The 19,534-nt window shown below is 32.6% G+C and overlaps 4 protein-coding genes across 9 annotated transcripts in view; 1 reads left to right on the top strand and 3 right to left on the bottom strand.

Annotated features, from left to right (window-relative positions):
* Positions 1-903: 903 nt before the first annotated feature.
* Positions 904-4,717, bottom strand: LOC111426425 (ATP-dependent RNA helicase DDX42). The gene is made up of 5 exons (XM_023060937.2): positions 4,394-4,717; positions 4,160-4,322; positions 1,413-2,947; positions 1,170-1,362; positions 904-1,109 (listed from the first exon to the last, which is right to left on the bottom strand). Exons 1-5 carry the CDS (start codon positions 4,573-4,575, stop codon positions 1,035-1,037), a joined length of 2,148 nt encoding a protein of 715 aa, XP_022916705.2. The 5' UTR covers positions 4,576-4,717; the 3' UTR covers positions 904-1,034.
* A 230-nt stretch (positions 4,718-4,947) lies between these two features.
* Positions 4,948-8,642, top strand: LOC111426114 (activating signal cointegrator 1 complex subunit 2). Its single transcript, XM_023060480.2, has 6 exons — positions 4,948-5,050; positions 5,101-5,238; positions 5,290-5,619; positions 6,830-7,437; positions 7,489-7,638; positions 7,693-8,642. The coding sequence occupies exons 1-6, from the start codon at positions 5,015-5,017 to the stop codon at positions 8,591-8,593; spliced, it is 2,163 nt and encodes a 720-aa protein (XP_022916248.2). The 5' UTR covers positions 4,948-5,014; the 3' UTR covers positions 8,594-8,642.
* Positions 8,643-9,599: 957 nt separating this feature from the next.
* On the bottom strand, positions 9,600-16,903 carry LOC111426113 (vacuolar protein sorting 11). The gene is made up of 6 exons (XM_023060479.2): positions 16,805-16,903; positions 16,685-16,753; positions 16,451-16,624; positions 13,168-14,921; positions 10,606-10,747; positions 9,600-10,555 (listed from the first exon to the last, which is right to left on the bottom strand). Exons 1-6 carry the CDS (start codon positions 16,817-16,819, stop codon positions 9,647-9,649), a joined length of 3,063 nt encoding a protein of 1,020 aa, XP_022916247.2. The 5' UTR covers positions 16,820-16,903; the 3' UTR covers positions 9,600-9,646.
* An 808-nt stretch (positions 16,904-17,711) lies between these two features.
* The window catches only part of LOC111426165 (Rap GTPase activating protein 1), a 71,057-nt gene continuing 69,234 nt past the window's right edge, over positions 17,712-19,534 (bottom strand). For all 6 annotated transcript variants that reach the window (XM_023060550.2, XM_023060551.2, XM_023060552.2 and 3 more), the window contains one exon: positions 17,712-19,109. In XM_023060550.2, coding sequence (XP_022916318.1) covers positions 18,969-19,109 — 141 coding nt within the window. In that variant the 3' untranslated portion in view covers positions 17,712-18,968. The remainder of the gene's footprint in view (positions 19,110-19,534) is intronic.

Raw genomic sequence — 19,534 nt, forward strand, 5'->3', positions numbered from 1 at the left:
GATTAAGTATGCAACATTTAAATTTTTTCTGCTTTATGTCAAAGCCGAACAGAAAGTTTAACGCCGAGGTCGCTTGCGGCCGAGGTATAAGATTAAGGACGCAAAATTTAAGTCATTTCTGGTGTATTAATGACGATCAAACAAGTTTGAAGCCGAGGTCGCTTGCGGCCGAGGCAGTAGATTAAATGTACAACATCTACACTTTTTTTTTGCTTTATCAATGATGAACAAAAAAGTTTAACGCCGAGGTCGCTTGCGGCCGAGGCAGAAGATTAAGTATGCAACATTTAAATTTTTTCTACTTTATCAATGTCGAACAGAATGTTGGAAGACGAGGTCGCTTGCGGCCGAGGTAGAAGATTAAATACGCAACATTTAAGTCATTTCTGGTGTATCAATCCTGGTGCATCCTTATTCTACTGCCTCGGCCGCAAGCGACCTCGGCTTCAAACTTCTTTGTTCGTCGGCAATGAAGCAGAAAAATTTAAATGTTGTGTACTTACTCTACTGCCTCAGTCGCAAGCGACTTCGGCTTCAAGCTCCCTTGTTCGTCGCTAATAAAGCAGAAAAATTGAAATGTTGCTTACTTACTCTACTGCCTCGATCGCAAGCGACCTCGGCTTCAAATTTCTTTGTTCATCGTTAATAAAACAGAAGAATTTTAATGTTGCATACTTAATCTAACGCCTCGGCCGCAAGCGACCTCGGCTTCAAATTTCTTTGTTCGTCGGTAATACAGCAGAAAAATTTAAATGTTACTTACTTACTCTACTGCCTCGGCCGCAAGCGACCTCGGCTTCAAACTTCTTTATTCGTCGTCAATAAAACAGAAAAAAATTAAATTGTGTTGCAGTGCAAGGAAAGTTTCTTGAATACCGTGAAAATTTGAATAAATAAATAATATAATCTATAAACACTTTATTTGTAAGATAATTACATATTATAGTAAAATATTAGGGAAGATTACTTCAACATAATTTGTTACCTATATTTACTTTTTAATTTTTTAAACTTTATTTAGAAATTATCCATTATTACTGCCACCGACTTTTCTTTCTTGTTGGTTGTGTTGGAGTTTGCGATTGTGGAACATCCGAACTAGCTGTGAACTGTTTCCATAAAAAGAAAATAAATAAATCAGTAAAAAATTTAATAATAAAAAATAATACCTGTGTTTGGTATTGTGCTCTAAAAGCAGCTTTCATCGCCGACAACCGATCAGTAGCCGGCCCCCTTGACGCTTGTTGTTGACCCCCTGACGAAGAAGACGTCGAAGCATTTTGCGCCTGCGGACGATTTACTTTCTCTTTAAAACCCAAACCAAGTCCACCTATATTTGGATTTTGATCTTTCCTCTTAAACCTACAAAAATCAAATCAATAAAATAATTTTAACTTTTTAATATTTCTAACCTTGCTTTTCTAAACCAACTACTTTGTAATGCTAAATCTAAAACTTCTTGCGGAACTTCTTGATGTGCCGCTTCCAAATTTCTCACAATATGCCCAGCGAATTCTTTATCTTTATCAGTAAGTAAAGTGTAAGCATCACCGTGTGTTCCAGCTCGACCGGTTCTCCCAATACGATGTGTATGGGTATCAATATCTCTCGCAATATCAAAATTGATAACAGTTCGAACATGGGGGATATCCAACCCTCTTGCTGCAACATCCGTCGCAACCAACAACGAACAATCCTTCTTTTTAAAACTCATAATCACTTTGTTTCTATCAGCTTGTTCCATGTCGCCGTGTAAGAGCAAACATTCAAATTCTTTTACTTGTAAATCTTTTGCGACTTGTTCCGCATCTAATTTTTTCGTTACGAAAACTAAAACAGAACCAGCTGACAATAATTCAACTAATTTATCAAATAACCATTCTCGTTTAGCAAGTTGATTTGGAAGGAGTAAAACGTGCTGAGTTACATCTTCATTTGCTTGGCCTAAAACTCCTTGCGAAATTTTAATGGGATCATTTAAAGCATCTTTAGCTAATTTCTCGATTCTTTTTCGAAACGTTGCGCTAAATAACAACGTTTGTCGATCAGGTCGAACATGATTACAAACTGACCGGACTTGCGGTTCAAAACCTAATTCAAACATCCTATCGGCTTCGTCCAAAACCAAAAACGTCACCCTTTGCAAATTAGTAGCTCCCCCTTTAATATGATCGATTATTCTTCCAGGAGTTGCAACAATAATTTCAGCCCCTTCTTTTAACGCTTGACTTTGTTCCCATTTTGAACCACCTCCATAAACGCATAAAACCCTTACATCATAAACGCGAGCAAATCTTCTCGCTTCGTTGTAAATTTGCAGAGCTAATTCACGAGTTGGAGCTAAAATAAGTCCGATGGGGCCTTCTCCGGCTTCTACGGGAGGTTGGGCGGCTACATGCATTAATAATGGCCATAAAAAAGCGGCCGTTTTACCTGAACCAGTTTGAGCGATACCTAACAAATCTCGCCCGAGTAAAGCACAAGGAACAGCTTGGCTTTGTATCGGGGTTGGGGTTATATACTCAGCTCTTATAATTGCTTTTAAAAGTTTCTCGTCTAAATTAAAATGGGCGAAAGCTGCTACAGGGCTCGGAGTTGAATTTCCGGAAACTGTTAACCCTAAAGTTTTACGTAATTCGTTGACTTTCGATGATGTTAGATTTTCTATTTCGGGGTGGAGTTTGTAAAAATCTTTTTCAAATGGGGGGTAATTTATTGTTGAGTGATCGATTGGGGGGAGTGGATCGATTATTTTCTTTTTTTCAGGGGGAATTGGGTTCCCGTCTTCATCGTATTCTATATCTAAATTGTCGTCATCAACCGGGAGTAAACCGGCGTTTGGATTTTCTTCCATGTAACGATAATAAGATTCTTCATCGTCTTCTTCTTCTAAATCGTTTCTTACCCCTGTTTTTTGAGGCCGATTCGAATGTTTCTCAACTTGCATCTAATATAAATAAAGAAGAATTAACTTCAGTATAAATCTAGTAAGATTTATTAACCCTAGAAAGCTAAACTGTTCAAAAGTGACGTTAAAGCTAAACTATCGTAAAATTTACGACTGGAAAAAAAATTTAATAAAAAATACTCTTTTCTAGATACAAATTTTGACATTAATGAATAAAATTACTCAAAATATATCATTGAAAACATATTTAGGTCAAATTTGGAAATTACAACTCCTCAACGCAATCCACACAGCACTTTCCGCGATATTATCACAAATTGTTCGTGGTGTTTTGAAGAAGGGCCCTTTATAGAACCGAAACTTTCAAGATATCCGTAATAGATTGCCGGAGTTTGCGAGTCAAAATTGGGTACTGTAGCCGCTGTTGAATGGCTCGATAAGGATGTGGTGTATTTGCATGGAAAATTTTCTTCTTGAAACCGATTTCTGACTTTTCACAACATTAGTGACGTAAATGATTCACAAGTACAATGTTCAGATAGCCATGTGAGTCTGAAGACGCACGGCTAAACCCGAAACTTTCTAGTTCTAGTGTTAATTCTAGTTTTATTTCTTACTCAGTGCCAGATTGTTGTATAATATATCTTTATTGAACTGACTGACACACTAAACTTAGAACTAGAAACATTCGGGTTTAGTCCTCTTGAGAGACGAGCGAAAAATCATTAAAATGTTTCTGGACAGGGCTGGATTAACCAGTAGGCGCTTGAGGCGCGCGCCTCAGGGCCCTGCACCTACAGAGGCCCGGTTCTGGTTTGATATTGCATAGGCATATAATATACATAATACTTAAATGGTAATATTAGACTTCTTTTGGGGCCCACAAAAGGTGTGATTCGGCTCTGGAAATCTTTATAACTGACTAGAAAGCGTTTAAACACTATTTGATAATTATAGAGACCATTAGAAGGTTTCTGGACACTTTTGGACATCTTTAAAGTCCCCTAGTTTATTACTAGACGTAGAACTAACATTAGACCTACTGTTAAGTACTAATGACAGTGTTAAGTAGCGAAGATAGTGCTAGATTGTATGTTTATTGAACTAAAACTAGAATGTTTCTAGTTCTAATGTTACTACATTACATTAAATGTAATTCTAATGTTAGTTCTAGTTTTATTTATTATTTAGCTATTGTATATCTTTATTGAACTCGTAATTATTACGATAATTTAGCTTTTGAGGATTAACCTGCTGTTGTATTCCGGCCATATAAGCATCGAGGGGGTCATCTTCTTCATCGTCCTCCTCTTCAACCTCATCTTTTTGTTCTTGTTGGACAGCCGTAGGACTTCCAGGTGCAGGGATATAAGCGAGAGCGGGAGTAGCATCTTCCTCATCGTCTTCAAAATATCTACAGAGCCCCCATTACAATCCAAGTGGTCTCAATTTGAACCCCATTTTCTAAGTTTGTTTTGTACTTACTCGTCTTCTGTGACCGCCCGTTTTCTGCTGCCACCCCAAGCGGCGGACATCGCGTTTTGGCTGATTGCATTCATCGTGGAATAACCTTGTTTGCTTACTCCAGAAGACGGCGGAGGAGGAACCGCGTTATGACTTCCTTTGGATTTGCCCATTTGGAAGCCGGTATAGTTAAAACTGCTCATTTTTTGGGGTTATGGTGAGTTTTAGTTAAGCACTAACACTGTTTTTAATTAAATAGAAAGGGTTTAAAGTTTAAATTGCATTTTTTCGCATGAATATTGAAATAAATGCGGTTATGCGGTAAAAATTGACAGCAAAAAAACTTCATAACTAATATGAAGTTAGTTGCGATGATGTTTCAATCGAATCGACGAAAGGTATTTTAATTCATAACTACACATTTTTGAGTTAATTATTACCCCAAATATTAATTGATAATATATAATAAATAAATAAATTAAAATATAATAAGAATAGATTTTAAAATTTTTAATTTCCCACTAGCGCCATCTTCTGTTGTAATACGAACGCGAACTGACAGAATCAAAGTGAAGTTAGTTTTTATTTATCATCTGTCACTTTAAAACGTGTTAAGTGCCGAATTGTGATAAGATTAAAAACATGGATTTTTTAAGTAGACAAAAAGAAGTTTTTACGGTAAATATCGCATAAATAAGCACTCATACACGAAATTAACTTGTTTTTAGAATCCGAATAAGAAACCTTTAAATGAATTAGAATTAGAGTACTCCTTCGTAAGTAAGGTTAGGAAATCTACGTCTGGGAAGCAAAAAGAAGCGGATAAGAAAAATTACGTTTTAAAAAAAGATCGAATCGCCGCATTGGTAATTAAATTAAATAAAGACGATTAAAAGTGTTCATAAAAGTATTTTTAGGATGAAAAATGGATTCAAAAAGAACATTCTTATCACGAATATCAACCATATTATTCTGAAGTATCACCGGAAGAAAATAGCTTGTTTTTAACAAAAAATAAGTTATTTTTGGATAATTTAACCTTTTTATTGCAATGTAATTACCACCAATTTTGGAATTATATGGTTTATGAGCCTAGAATCAAGTCGATTTTGCATGGGTTTTTAGAAAATCCTGTAAATTGGTATGAAATTAAACATTTGCAAGGGGAATACCTTAAATTGTATAATCAGATTTATGAGAAGGTTGCAAATGTTTATTTACGACTTTTAACGTTTAAAGAATCTGATGTAAGTAAATATATATATAAGAGTTTTTATTGTTAACTAAAAGTTTACAATTTTCTGTATAATACAGACTAAATTTAACTTCCCTTATCACCCCCTCTTCATCTATTCTGCACCTGGTTTCTTTTCTTCTTTTCTCAGCTCACTACATCCCCTCAATATATGTTATAGCATCTGAAATCTGGCCACCAATCTCTCCCTTCCTCACTCCCCTCCTTCACCAAGTATTTTGGACGCTCTTTTGTCATTATGTCCCTATATCTTTCATTGTACCTTCCCTCTCTTATCTGCGTTCTTCTTTCCTGTCTCTGGACGTCCCTAACCCTGTCGCGTATCTCCCCCCATATCTCCCCCCATATCTCCACCCCTTCCCTTCTTCTGTTATATATCTCTCCTTTACCATATCTAATCTTCTCTTCCCTAACTTCTTCCCCCAGATCCCGTCTTCTATGATTTCTTCATATTTAACTGCTCCTTTGCTCGCCTCCACCTCCATTTCATCAACCTTCACTTCCTTCCTCACAATATATTCCGGTGTTTCCCTCGCCAGTCCCAGAACCCACCTGCAGTACTAATTCTGAACGTCCTCTAAAATATCCTCTTCCATCCCCAAATACATCATTGCACTCCTCACCAACCCATTAAACATAATCTTTCTCTTTCTGATGTACTACATTCACCACCAACCTCTTCGCCCTGAAATACCTCTCAAAGTGTCTCACCATTCCTCTCATTTTCGCCACAACCACCATGTCATTCGCGTACCATTCCAGCACTCCTCCCATTTGCCCTTTCTCCAGCCTCCCTTTCAAATCCGCCGTATACAGGGCAAAACGACACCTATGTTCCTCCTTTCTTATCCAACTCTTTATCTACTAGATGTTTTAAGGTAAATCTCAATCTCTTTCTCAAATCTTCCCTGCAGTATCTTCGCATAAATCTGGTATGAGGAGTTGATTAGGCTGAATCTTGTGCACTGAGCATGTTATACTCATCCTCCAACCGTTTGGAACCCTTTCTCCCTCCACACATTCTTCAACGTCTCTAATAGCTTTCCTCTCACCTCTCCTGTCGCCTCCAACCATGCGTTTTTCTGTACGAACATACAGTGTACGCGATTTGCATATAGCAATACCAATACAGTGATATTGGTTGCATATTTGCAATGATGACGTCGTGTACGATATTTATATATACGTTATTTATTTTTTAGCACGAATACATGAAAGAAAAAACAGCGGTGAAATTAATTTTAGAGCATAAATTAATAACGTATCCCCTCATAATAAATTTTTGTTTGTTATACAACAAAACGTGTCGGGTATTAGTTAACATGATAAACGAGATTTTTTTCGATATAAATCAAAAAGTTATTTATGAGAAGGAGTTGGCAAAAATTTTTGAACACGCTTTATTAATTATCGAGATGATTGGAGGTTATATTTGCGGCTTTGAAGAAAATAGTGTTAAAATTCCAATCGGTATTAGGCCTAAACCCGCTAAATTCGACCCCCAATGGGTTGAAGAAGTCACGATTTATCTCTTGGACACTTCAGCATCGTTAAACGCATTTTTATCAAGTTGCAATAACGCGCTTAATGTCGCGTTGGAAATGGGGATTCCATACAGATTAACTTATTTTTATAACAACGTTTATTCCGTTTTATATGGAATGCTTGAAGATCGTTCTGAGAGTTTATTCGCTGATTATCCCGGGTTAAAAGATCGGATCTTGGAATATATCGGGATTGGGAGGAGCGAATTTGTTAATGTTTTCCACGTTTTTATTACTTATTTAATCGATAATATTATTCAGAGTTTGTAAGTAATTAATTTTTTGGGATATAAATATATCATAAATTTTTTGTTTAGAGGTGATAATGAAAAACAAGATAATTTCATGGAAAATTATTTGAAATTAATCTCGAATGCGTTAGAGGATGAATTTTTTATTTTCGATTATCAAAACGCCCACAAAATCGATGTCCAATTACAAACAATTTCCGATTTTCATCCTCACATGTAAATATTAAATAAATATATAAGTTAAGTTTATTAATTAATTAATCATTGTAGTGACGAAACGAGGGTTAATTACATAATGGAATGTTTAAGCACTTTACCTACGATTGAAAAAGTGTTATCATTAAAATCTGATGTTAGTAAGCCAAAAAAAGATTTATTGAAACTTCCGGAAATCGAACCAACCCCTGGGACTTCCAAACAATATACCCCACCGAATGAAACCGAAATTTATGAAATAGCTAAATCAGTTTTAGAAACTTTACCCCATCTAGGCGATGGGTTCATTGTCGAATGCTTAAAATCGTTTAATTTTAATTCCGAACAAGTAATTGCTGCGATTCTCGACGAAAAATTACCGCCTCATTTAAATAAATTAGACAAAAATATGATTTATGTTCCTCCAGAACCAGAAGAACCACAACCAGTATTAGCCTATAAAGGAAAAAAACCCGCTTATAAAGACGCCAAAGAATTACTAGACGATAAACGTGATTTAAAAGAGATTAAAGATTTTGTATTAAAAACTAGTTCAGTAACTTACGATAACATTTACGATGATGAATATGATGACCGATACGATGATGAGCCGGGTATTTCGTTTTACGAGAAAGATGATGATGTTAGAAAGCCGGTACAAAATCGTTTTGAAGGTTATGAATTAGTTAGTGATCCTCCAAGTAGTTCGGAAGATGATGGGGAAGAAGAACGTCCTCAAAAAGCGTCGAATGCTTTTTGTGAGGATCCGGCGGTTTTAAGAGCTAGGCGGGAAGCTCAATTTAAAGGGAAAAATCCTCGAAAAAATGATGTCGTTGGTAAACCGAAAGGACAAGGGCAGGATAAAAACGTTTTGCAAAATAGGGATAAGAAAGGTGTGCATAAATCGAGTCGGGCTAATCATAATAGGAAGAGTGGAGCTCAATGGAAAAGAAATAAAGGTATGATTCCAATGTGATACGGTTGGAGATTTACAATGAAGATTTAATAAATTATTTTCAATAAAATGTGTTGAAATTATTATTATTCCTTTTTAAGTTTTAATAATTACAACCATATAAATAATCCTTACAGCTTTGAAGAACATTAAATGTTTAAATTTTAACGAGTTGCAAGTGGAACAAATAAGAAGAGTCGAAATTTAAATCGGATATTATTGAAAAAAGAAATTGTTGATGAACCAGGAACTAATACATTCAAGGAAGCAGCAACAATGAATGATAAGGTAATATTTAAACTATTATAAAGCCTTTTCAATTATTAATCTGTTAGTTACAAACAGTTACAGATTGGCAAATCTATCTTGGCTGGTTAGTTTCCTAGAAGTAGTAGGATAGTAAATCGTTGAAGTGAGATAGGTCAACATTTTTTTTTGCTACGGCGCATTTGACGTTCACCGGCCAAAATAGATTTACCAAGAAGTATTTCTACCTGTACTTATACAGCCCACAACAGAATACTGCTTCTGGTTTTTAAAATGAGTTTCTTTTTATTTCTTAAAAATCGCTCTCTTGGCAGTGACAAGAGGGCACTGTTATTAACACTTGGGGAAATTTTCAAACTCATATTCCAAGAAATTGATTTTATACGAATTTTTAAAACTTAATCGGCGAAAATTGCAAAATTCGAAAAAATTGTCGATTATTTCAAAAATGTATTTCTCAAGAACTAAAAGTGATTTTTGAAAACGGCTTGTTGCATTAAAAAGAGGATACTTTAATTAATAATTGGTGATATTTCCACAAGTATCCTCCAAGAAATCAATTTTATAGCTAATTTTGAAAGATATCGACGAAAATTGCAACATCGAAAATTTTATCAAAACATCAAATATTGTTTTCTCAAAAACTAAGTTATTTTTCAAAGCGATTATTGCTTACTTTACAGCTATGATTATAACTGATATATCTAGGAATATGTTTTAACAAAGGATAATAATATAATTCTTCTTTATACACTTCGTATATGTGAGAAGTGAAAATAAATTTCATATATTTTCGTTAATAATTAATTACATTTCAAAAGGATTAGAATTTTTATCAACATCATTTTTAAAAGGATTTTTATCATCATCTTCATCATCACCGCCTTCAGCAAAAGGATCTTTCGATTCGTCATACTCCTCAAAAGGATTCGTGCTTTGTATGACGGCCTTTTTCGGTGGCTCTTTCCTTGTCATAATTGGAACGGAAGTGTTTACCTCCATAATTGAAGAAATATTTTTCTCTTGTAACCGAATTCTTCCCTCACTAACGACTTGAATCATCGGGGAACCCCTGGCGTTTTCGATTTGTCGGATTTTCGCTTCAGCTCCGGGGCCGTAATTTCCATAACTTGAAGTATTCGAAACTTTTTCAACCGGTTTTATTTTATCTAGAACGTTATCGACGTTATCGGTGATTATTTTAATTTTATTAAAAACGCCTCTTCCAAAATATTCCGCAGCCAAACTAACCCCGTCGCTGCGTTTATCTAGTTCGGAGTGAAAAGTTTCGTTTAAATCTTTCGTGTTTTCTTTTGCTTTTAAAAGTTCGATAATCTTTTTGTTTTCGGGTTGACACGCGGGACATTCTTTTTCATTTTCCGAATAACTTTGGAAACATATTTGATGAAAACTATGTTGACACAAAAAATGAATACTCGGCAATTCTAATTGATGAGTACAAGCGGCGCAACGAGACCCTTGAATAACAGTCGGACCATTTTTTAACGTTTCCAATTGATCGCGTAAACTTTCAATATCTTTGTTATATTTACGCGTTAACTCGGAATCTGAATCTATGATATCTTGTTCTTTTTTAAATTCAGACATTATGTATGATGAAATGTGACCTAAATTTATGTTGGCTTTACCAGTTCCGATTGCTTCGATTACAAATTGTGGGGAAAGTAGTTGTTCTTTTGCTATTGCTGATAATACCTTAAAATGTTAGAGTTAAAAATAGTGATAAGTAGTGTTAAAAATAATACTTCTGGTAAAATATCCAATGGGGGATTTTCTTCATTTTGAACGGAATAAAATAAAGCATATGTCCATAATGAAGGTTCTTGTTGGCCGTAGCGTTTGCAACATGATAAAATGGCGTTTGTATCGCCTCGGGACATATGATATCTAAAAATATATCATTAATTAAAAATTTTTAATTAAAGATATAGGTTAAATAATGAAATATCTGGAGATTAATCTCCATGCGACACAACTATGAGGTTGCCTGAGTGGAACCTTGAGTTATCATCTGCTATAAATAAAAGCCGGATAGTTAAGGACGTGGAAATTGCGATGGATAAGTATAACTTCTGTATGGAGATGCAAGACAAAAATGATATTGGCTGAGAGGTTGACAATAATAGAGGATTCATTTAAAAGACACATAGACCACAAGTCTCGTCAACCCAACCCAACTGAATCCAACCGAACCTAGATATTTGCTCGAGTATAGATTGGCTAATAACAATACACGTATATTAAAAAGTTTGTACCAAAAATGGTTCCACCAAAGAAATGAACCAAAGTACTGAGTTAATTCATCCCACTGGAGATATTTGAAGAACCAAAAAAGGTTTTACAACGATTGTGCTGAAAGTATCATCGCAAGCAGAAACGATGAACATTAAAATTTATGGCTTTAATTGTTCAAGGAAGGACAAAATCAAATTTTAAGTATGGACGGTGACTTTAAAACTAATAACTAATAAATAACATTTAGAAAAATTATTTTTAAAGTTTATTAAGCATAGAAATTGATTTGGAAATGGACACCAATCCACCACACCAAAGAGATCCATATCCACCAGTGAGGTTCAAAACACAATTAATGCGCTAAAAAACGGCATTGATAGCATACCATCGGAAATACTCAAAGTGGCAACTCTACAAGCTCCTAAAGTACTTTCATATCCCAGCAAAACTGATACGGCTAATACAAAACACCCTGACATGTACTGAAGCATGCATATTGGTTGAAACAGGGAGAGATCAATATCGAGCCTGCAACAATGGACAACATAGAAGTAGTGCTACTTTTTGTATACCTCAAGGTGAAATTGGACCGCGTTATACATCACTTGACTAACATTCGGGTTTAGTCGTGAAAAAACTTTCAGTTGTCAATGTCAACTTTAATTTTATTATTATATTTGTAATCTTCATAAAATAACCTTTAAAGTGAGTCCAAATTTGACACATTTATCTTAAAAAACCAAAAAGTTCGAACTTTCAACTTTTAATTTTGACATATTTGCCAACTTCATAAAAAATCCGTTAAAATGAGTCCAAACTCGACATGTTTAACTTTAATATTAATATTCACTTTCGGTTTGAAATGTCAACGTCAATTTTGACATATTTGTCATCTTCATTAAAAAACCTTTAAAATGAGTCCAAAGGTGACGCACTTATCTCAAAAAATAAAAAAGTTAGAATAAAAAAAACATTAAACCCGAAGTTAGCAACAATGAAGTTAGTAATTTAATTTTTAAATATTAATACCAACCTTAATTTTTTATTTTTTTTTATTATATTTTTGTTTTTGTGACAAATATTAAGACATTTTATAAAAATTAAGAATATGTCAAAATGACATTGATATTTCAAACCGGAAGTTGCTTATATCTCGAGTAATATTGGAATTAAACGTATCATGTTTGGACTCATTTTGAAAGATTTTTCACGATTACAAATATGTCAAAATTGACGTTGACATTCTTAACCGGAAGTTGACCATAACTTCATTAATATTGAAGATAAATATGTCGTGTTTGTACTTATTTTAAAGGATTTTTAATGAAGATTACAAATATGTCAAAATTGAGGTTGACATTTTAAACTTGAAGTTAGTTATCATATAATAGAAGTTTTATAACTGAAGTTAATCTAGTGTTATTCACTTTTCCGCACTTTGTAAATTAGCTTTTTTAACAAAACAAAAAGAAATATTAAGAAACCTGTTTGTAAAATGGATAAAATGAGAGATGTTAATCTATTTGTAGAGTCTCTGAAGATGGTCAAGTGCCGAAACTGGTTAGACTTAAATTCTATATAAAATAAAAACCAGTTTAAAAGTACAAAATCAAACTCTAGATTATTTTCTTCAAAAAATTTTATGCGAATCATCATTTTGTCTCTAGTTTTAGTGATAAAATTTATGCCACGACTTACAGAAACACCCTGTATGCCTTCTGTGCTTGTGATAGCTGTCATCGGTGTTCTGTGATAAAAATGGACAGACATCATACAATTTTCAATAGTTTGAGCTTGTCTATTCTGAGAAGTCTTACATTTTTAGAGAGATAAAAATCCCGTTTTTCTCAACATTATTTATTTATCGCTTAGTCAAGTGATGCATAACGCGGTCCAATTATGAAGACTGAATGCAAAGGAAAAAAGTTAACAGAACATATTTTGCATTAACACCAGTGTTTAAGATGAGCTGGATGAGATAAAAATGGGAGAAGAGAGAATACCTAAGCGACTAATTGGTTGAAAGATGAGATATTTCATTATAACCTCAATATTAAAAAAAAAGAACTGACCTTAAAATTTGTTGATACAACTTTTGTTCTTCATACAAATACAAAATCCCTTTACTAAACCCATGCATATGACACAGAACTAAAGCTTGCGGTTTATCGCATTTAGTATCGGAGTTTTGTAAAAGTTTCAAAATTTTTTGCGACCATTTCTCCTTTTCGGGTCGCTCTTTCTCCGCGCCCCAAACGTGTAAATAATGTTCTAAAAGCGTATCGTAAACCGGCGAACTCAAAAAACAATCCTGTTGAATTAAATGTTCTAAAAATTCAACCAGACGCGTCGAATTATTCAAGAATAAATGAATGTAATCTTCGGCGTCCGCTTTTTGAACTCCCTCCAACATATCGATGGTCGATATGGTCTCCGTTGCGGTATAATTAGTACATAATCGTTTTAAAAATTGTGTACTTTCGTAAGGGGCGTTTTGAATTAAAATACTTCCATATTTTTTCATGAAACTTTCGGCGTCTTTAAACGATAAAGTTGAAATGTACTCAACGACATCGTTGTATTTTTTATGATCTTCGATTAATAATTTAATGTACCAATCGTGACGTTTATGTTCTTTGGCTAATAATAAAGCTTCTTGTGGGTTACCCTGTCGGCATACTTTAATCGCTATATCAACATCGAATTTAGCTTCCCCATCTTTCATTAAAATAAATTCTTTTAAACTATCAGTTTTATTTAACTTAGTAAAACAATTTAAAAGTAACGTTGTGTGATCTTCGTTAGCTTGTCCTTGTTTGTGGATAGCCTCTAAATAAGTTGTTAACGACTCAATATGTTGCGAATCGACAAATTTCCTTATTACATAACTAGGTTCTAATTTCCCAATCGTTTTTATATACTGCTCAATAGCACTTGAATGCGCACCCTTCGAATATAAATGATCACCGTATTGTTGGAAAATATTAACCAATCCATCTGAATCGTATTGCTCCGATTTCGCAACTCTTATTGCAAAATCGTATAAATTCTTTTTAAATAAAAGCGATAATTTAGTTTGTAAATCTTTTTCGTCTAAATGATACACATTGTGTTCGGAATCTAAAATATACAAAGCCCCCCATTCGTTAAAAACAGCTTTAACCGCTTTTATATTAGCCGAAAAAATAATAAATTTATTTTGAATATCGTAAACGGTGATTGAGTGTGGCTCAATATTCGATAAATCGTTTTGAGGTTTATTTGATTTTGAAACGATCACTAAATAACTTCTAAACCATTCTAAAATTATTTTTTCGCCATCAACAGCATAACAAGGACCTTTTCCATCGGAAGTATAAAAATAAACCGCTTTTTCCGCGGCTATTACAAAATGACTTTCTTGTATTGATTCGGCGAGAACACTACAATTTTTCGAACAACCAATTGTGTCTAAATGAATTTTGTGTTCTTTATCTTTTTGTGTAATATTATAAACGAAAACGGAAACTTCCGTTGCAATGAATAGTAATATAGCGGATGATGTTGATTTAAAAGAAAGACCGGTAACGGGAGGTCCACCATCTTTTAATATTTTTCCTTTCGAACTTCTATCGCGAGTTATATCACCTCGATAAAGTAATATTGATCCATCGGCAAAACCAACGACTAATAACTGCCGATTTTCATGGACACATAAAGCGTTTGCTTGTACTGGACGATTATTTGGAATGGTTCTTGTTACGCGACTACAAAACGGGGTGTCTGTTTTATCGGAATGACTTAAATCCCACACTTTAAGGGTAGGATTTATCCCAGGTTCATCATCCTAAAATTATTTTATTAAATTTCATGGAAAAACTCAAGAATCATCATGTGGCTTAAAAATCGATGATAACTAAGCTATAAATTGTTTATTCTATAGCCATGCACAAAATCAATCTAATAAACTTAAAAGTAAAGTTATTTTCCTGTCGTTAGATAGACTGTGTATTAATACTAGAACTAACACTAGAACATTAGACCTAAAACTAGAAACATTCAGGTTTAGCCGTCTTAAGAGACGCACTAGGAAGTCAACAGTCTCAAATTAGTTAACACATTTACCTTCATTCCTGATTTTCACCAAAATTTCAAAACTTCACGTAATTAAAACTGTCAATTATTGATAAAAACAAAACGTAGTTGCCTGATTTACCGACAACTATATTTCTTTTCATTTATTTGTTTTCAAATTAAATATTGTTATAAATTATTGAATGTAATGCTTAATTTAACAACCCCGGAATCGTTTCATAAAGTTTATTTCACAACTTTATTTTTTAATGATTTTTTCTCTGTTTTAAGAAAACTTTGAACTGTCAGTTTGTAATTGGGACACAACGATATAAAATTATAGATCGACTTTTATTTTGGTAGATATTTTTGAGCGATTTTTTTTTTATTTATTAATAATAACGGTTTCAATTGATTTGTTTAAGTGTAAATTAATAACGTGTGAATTAATTTTATAAATTTAAAAACGAATTAACGAGTTAATTTTTTTAATTTTCTTTAAATTTTATATCAATGTGTTTGAGTATCAAATGAAATAAGTTTATGAATTATTTTAATTTGATTTTTTTAATCAAATTAGTTAAAACATTTGTCATTCCTGAAACTGATTTTCACCAAAATTTGGATTTGCCGGGTTAAAAAAAATCAATAAAATGTTTTAACAAATTTAAATCGCAACTTCACGTAATTAAAACTGTCAATTGATAAAAACAAAACGTAGTTGCTTGATCTACCGACAAGTATATTTCTTTTCATTTATTTGTTTTCAAGTTAAATATTGTTATAAATTATTGTGTTTTGTGTTAGTTCTAGTGATAGTGTTAGTGTAAAACTAGAACTAAGGTCCCTAGATTATCAAAGTACCGCGGTTTGCCGGCATTTTGACTCGAAAATCAAGCGGGAAATTTAAAACTATATCGTTCTGTTGATAAAATTACGCCAAATTTAATTTGTTTTTTTTTCTCGTGGTACTCTAAAGAGTCAAAAACCCTTCTTACTGCTATTTTTGCAACTCCAAAGGTAGCAAAGAAGTCTCTTTGACAAACTGTCAAACCGCCATTTTGTGGAAAAGTGGAATTCTACACAAAATTTTGAAATAAATCAATAAATTAGGTGGATCTGAATATGTTTGAAGAAGGAGGTAGAGCAACAGGTATAGATTTTATGTTATCTTTAGTTTATAGATGATAAACAAGGACATTTTGCCCTACTAGGATGATTTCCCATCAATTTCTCTCAATTTGTAAGCGAGATGATGATTCTTGAATAATACCAATATCCTTTAAAATAAATTCAATTTACCCCAATTGTAATTAAATACGGTTCATTTTTAAGTTGATAAGCTAAATGTACTTTTAAAGCATACGCTTTAAACGTGGTTACAATCCAAGATCTTGATATTAAATAAATATAACCTTTTGTGTCTCCCAGAACTATTTGGTTATTTCCACTTGTCCAAACGGATATTTCTACATCCTAAAATATATGTTTAATAATAAAATTAGTTTTTTATGAAAAGGGCGATTATCAAAAAACCTTTAATGCGATTGATAATTTTCCATCGTCCGCTTTTTCTTTTAAATCGCAAAATGTGAATTTCCTCCACTGCAAAAATTAATTTGTAAAGAAATTATTTAAAAATTTGATTTTAATCACCTCTAGAAAAGGCATTTTCCGATTTTTACTATGGATTGACAGATAACATAACCTAAAAGTGTTTGTTTTGACTTTTGACAGATTAGCGACTAAATGAAACTTAGAGTGTTTGTTTTTCAATGGTTGGTAAGGATGATTAATAACAGCTATTTAATAACAGATGTCGTTTTAGGGTTGATCATTTTAGATCATTTTTTTAATTGTCGTTTTAATTAAGCAAGATCAAATTAAGTAAATTAAAAGAAAAAGAGGCGACTTCTATTATAATTAATAAAGAAACGCAAAAATATAAACTTAGTTGTTTAATTCTCCACCAAACCGTTTTTAATTTAAAGTGGCGACTCGAAAGTTTAAATTTCTTATTAGTTTTATTTTCGACCAACATTTTCAATTTTATCTAGTTATAATACTTGGCACTTTGATTATATATAATATGGATTGAGCTAACTGAATATATCTACTAGCAAAAATGTGGCTCAAGGTGAATAGACGCAGATGGAAAGCGATAATGTGAAAGTGTAACAAAGATAGACATAAAACGGTACTAAACAGACGGGCGCATGCGCACAAAAGTGTCAAACCTCTTGACGTTTATCGTTTTGTTGTGTCACAGCCAGTCACACCGTTATGTTTAAAAATTTATTGTTTCGTGTGCAAAGTTCGCGATAATACAGTTTCACATCACCTGTAAGTATTATAAATAATAAGGAAATTTTATTTTATTTTTTTTTTCATTTATTAATTTTGTTTTAAATTTACCGCCAAAATTAACGCACGCCCATTATATGTCAGTACGCTTCTATGTCTATCTCGGTTCGATCACCATGCGCAAGCTATCTCTCTCGTTGGCACAATCCATATTATATATAATCAAAGACTTGGCAATAAATTTAAAGTAAAAAACGCATTAAAGTGAAATATTAATTTATTTCTGACGAAAAAAAAAACAATATTTAAAGGTACACAAATTTGTTATGTGACTTAAAAAAAATGCAACACAATCATCTTAGGTACGCGAGAAGTAATGAAACTTTCAAGAAACAAAATTAATAATTAAATTAATCAGTGGGGATGTGGTGGTTTTTCCTTTCTTTCTGGTGAGATGGTTACACATACATACTATACAGGTATTAATACGATATCGCAATAAATAAAATACAGACGTTTTCGCTTTTTTTATACAGGGAATATCACTTTAGAAAATACTATACACAACTATTAGGTTTACTACTAATCTAGACAAGGTTTCTTTAATTTACTTTCTTCTAGAAGGCCATCAAGTTAGTTCTTTAGCGAAGAGTGCTTCGCGGAGATTAAAATTTAGTTTTTGCAAAAACGATTACGAATCAATGAAATGAAATGCAAACTCTACAAACTTAATTAACAACATATTCGTTTTTTTCGATTAAATACTATGTTAATTAATCTATTAATTAATTAATCGATTAATAATTAATTTATAATAAACGCTATTATTAATAATAATAATAATAGTTTTATATACAGGTTATTTTTTTGTTTAAATAATTTACTTGCCTTTTTGTCAGTTAAGGTTTCTCTTTTTACTCTTTTTGGGGAATGTCCTTTGGTATCAAATAATTGGTAAAGTTTTGTTAAACTTAATCTAAACTTAATTATCATACATTTTCGTTTTATTTCATTATTTTTTTTTAAATATAAGTTAAAACTAAAAAAATACTTTGTTTAAGAAACAAAAAAAAAATAGTTAATATATTTGTATACATAAAGTGAAAAATACTATTTTGTTTCAAAATAAAAAAAAATTAACTATTAATAACAATATCACAAAACAAAGCAGAAAAAAGACATAAAAAATCAAAAAAAAGTGATTGATTGCGTTTCGTGCTAAACATTAGTGCAACGTTAAATGTAACGTTAAATGCGACGTTAAGTGCAACGTTAATTGACTCATATTTAACATTTTATTACGAATTAATCGTAATTGATTATTTTAAATATTAAAATAATAATTACTTCTTTAAGGGACAAAATAATATAATCGGAAAATGATATTCCGGTTATCACTTATACAACTACATTTGCACTTAAGGGAGATGATTAATAAATGTTGTTTTGTTTATTAATTTTTGATAATAATGTAACATTACTTTTTTTATTCGTCTTGCTTACTATTTAGCCCGCTTTATATTGGAGACATGTCTCCACCCGGGCTATAATCCTTTAATAGATCCCGTAACCTCATTATTTCTTTCGTTGCGGCCGCTAAATCTCCTTGAAGCATCAATTCTTTTTCACGTAACCTTTTTATATCTCTCTGACAACTCTGAAAAGAAAAGGATATAGTTATTATTACTGAAAGAGACTAATAATAAACTTTTTGCAATTCGCGGCGGTAATAAAAGCTATTACAGTACTCAAACGAGTGCTGTAATGAGACTCCTTACAGCATGCGATATTATTCTTTATTTTTGAGTTAATTCTAAATCTTTTCTGTATAAAAAGTTTTTTTCCATCAGATATAATTAAAAGAAAATTGATGAAAACGTCAAAATTTCTATTTCTCTTACGTTGAGTTGGTAATGCTGATTGATGGAGTAAATATCTGTATTCAATACGTCTTATGTGTCAATTCTAAACATTTTTTGTTTAAAAAATAATTCTCCATAATGCACACTTAATAAGTTATAACCGAAAATGATCAAAAACATCAAAATTTGGTTATATTTTTGAGTTGGGTTGGTACTACTG

Source organism: Onthophagus taurus, chromosome 5, assembly GCF_036711975.1.
Source record: "Onthophagus taurus isolate NC chromosome 5, IU_Otau_3.0, whole genome shotgun sequence".
NCBI lineage: Eukaryota > Metazoa > Arthropoda > Insecta > Coleoptera > Scarabaeidae > Onthophagus > Onthophagus taurus.

What these genes read in the sequence shown, in the direction of transcription:
- LOC111426114 (XM_023060480.2), top strand. Translation starts at nt 5,015, where the DNA reads ATGGATTTTTTAAGTAGACAAAAAGAAGTTTTTACG. An exon ending in AAGATCGAATCGCCGCATTG is followed by an intron (nt 5,239 to 5,289) that starts GTAATTAAATTA and finishes AAGTATTTTTAG; the next exon opens with GATGAAAAATGGATTCAAAA. An exon ending in GATAATATTATTCAGAGTTT is followed by an intron (nt 7,438 to 7,488) that starts GTAAGTAATTAA and finishes TTTTTTGTTTAG; the next exon opens with AGGTGATAATGAAAAACAAG.
- LOC111426425 (XM_023060937.2), bottom strand. Translation starts at nt 4,575, where the DNA reads ATGAGCAGTTTTAACTATACCGGCTTCCAAATGGGCAAATCCAAAGGA. An exon ending in CGGGCGGTCACAGAAGACGA is followed by an intron (nt 4,323 to 4,393) that starts GTAAGTACAAAA and finishes GGGGCTCTGTAG; the next exon opens with ATATTTTGAAGACGATGAGG. An exon ending in TGGCCGGAATACAACAGCAG is followed by an intron (nt 2,948 to 4,159) that starts GTTAATCCTCAA and finishes TATTTATATTAG; the next exon opens with ATGCAAGTTGAGAAACATTC.
- LOC111426113 (XM_023060479.2), bottom strand. An exon ending in AATTATCAATCGCATTAAAG is followed by an intron (nt 16,625 to 16,684) that starts GTTTTTTGATAA and finishes CATATATTTTAG; the next exon opens with GATGTAGAAATATCCGTTTG. An exon ending in CGTATTTAATTACAATTGGG is followed by an intron (nt 14,922 to 16,450) that starts GTAAATTGAATT and finishes AAATAATTTTAG; the next exon opens with GATGATGAACCTGGGATAAA.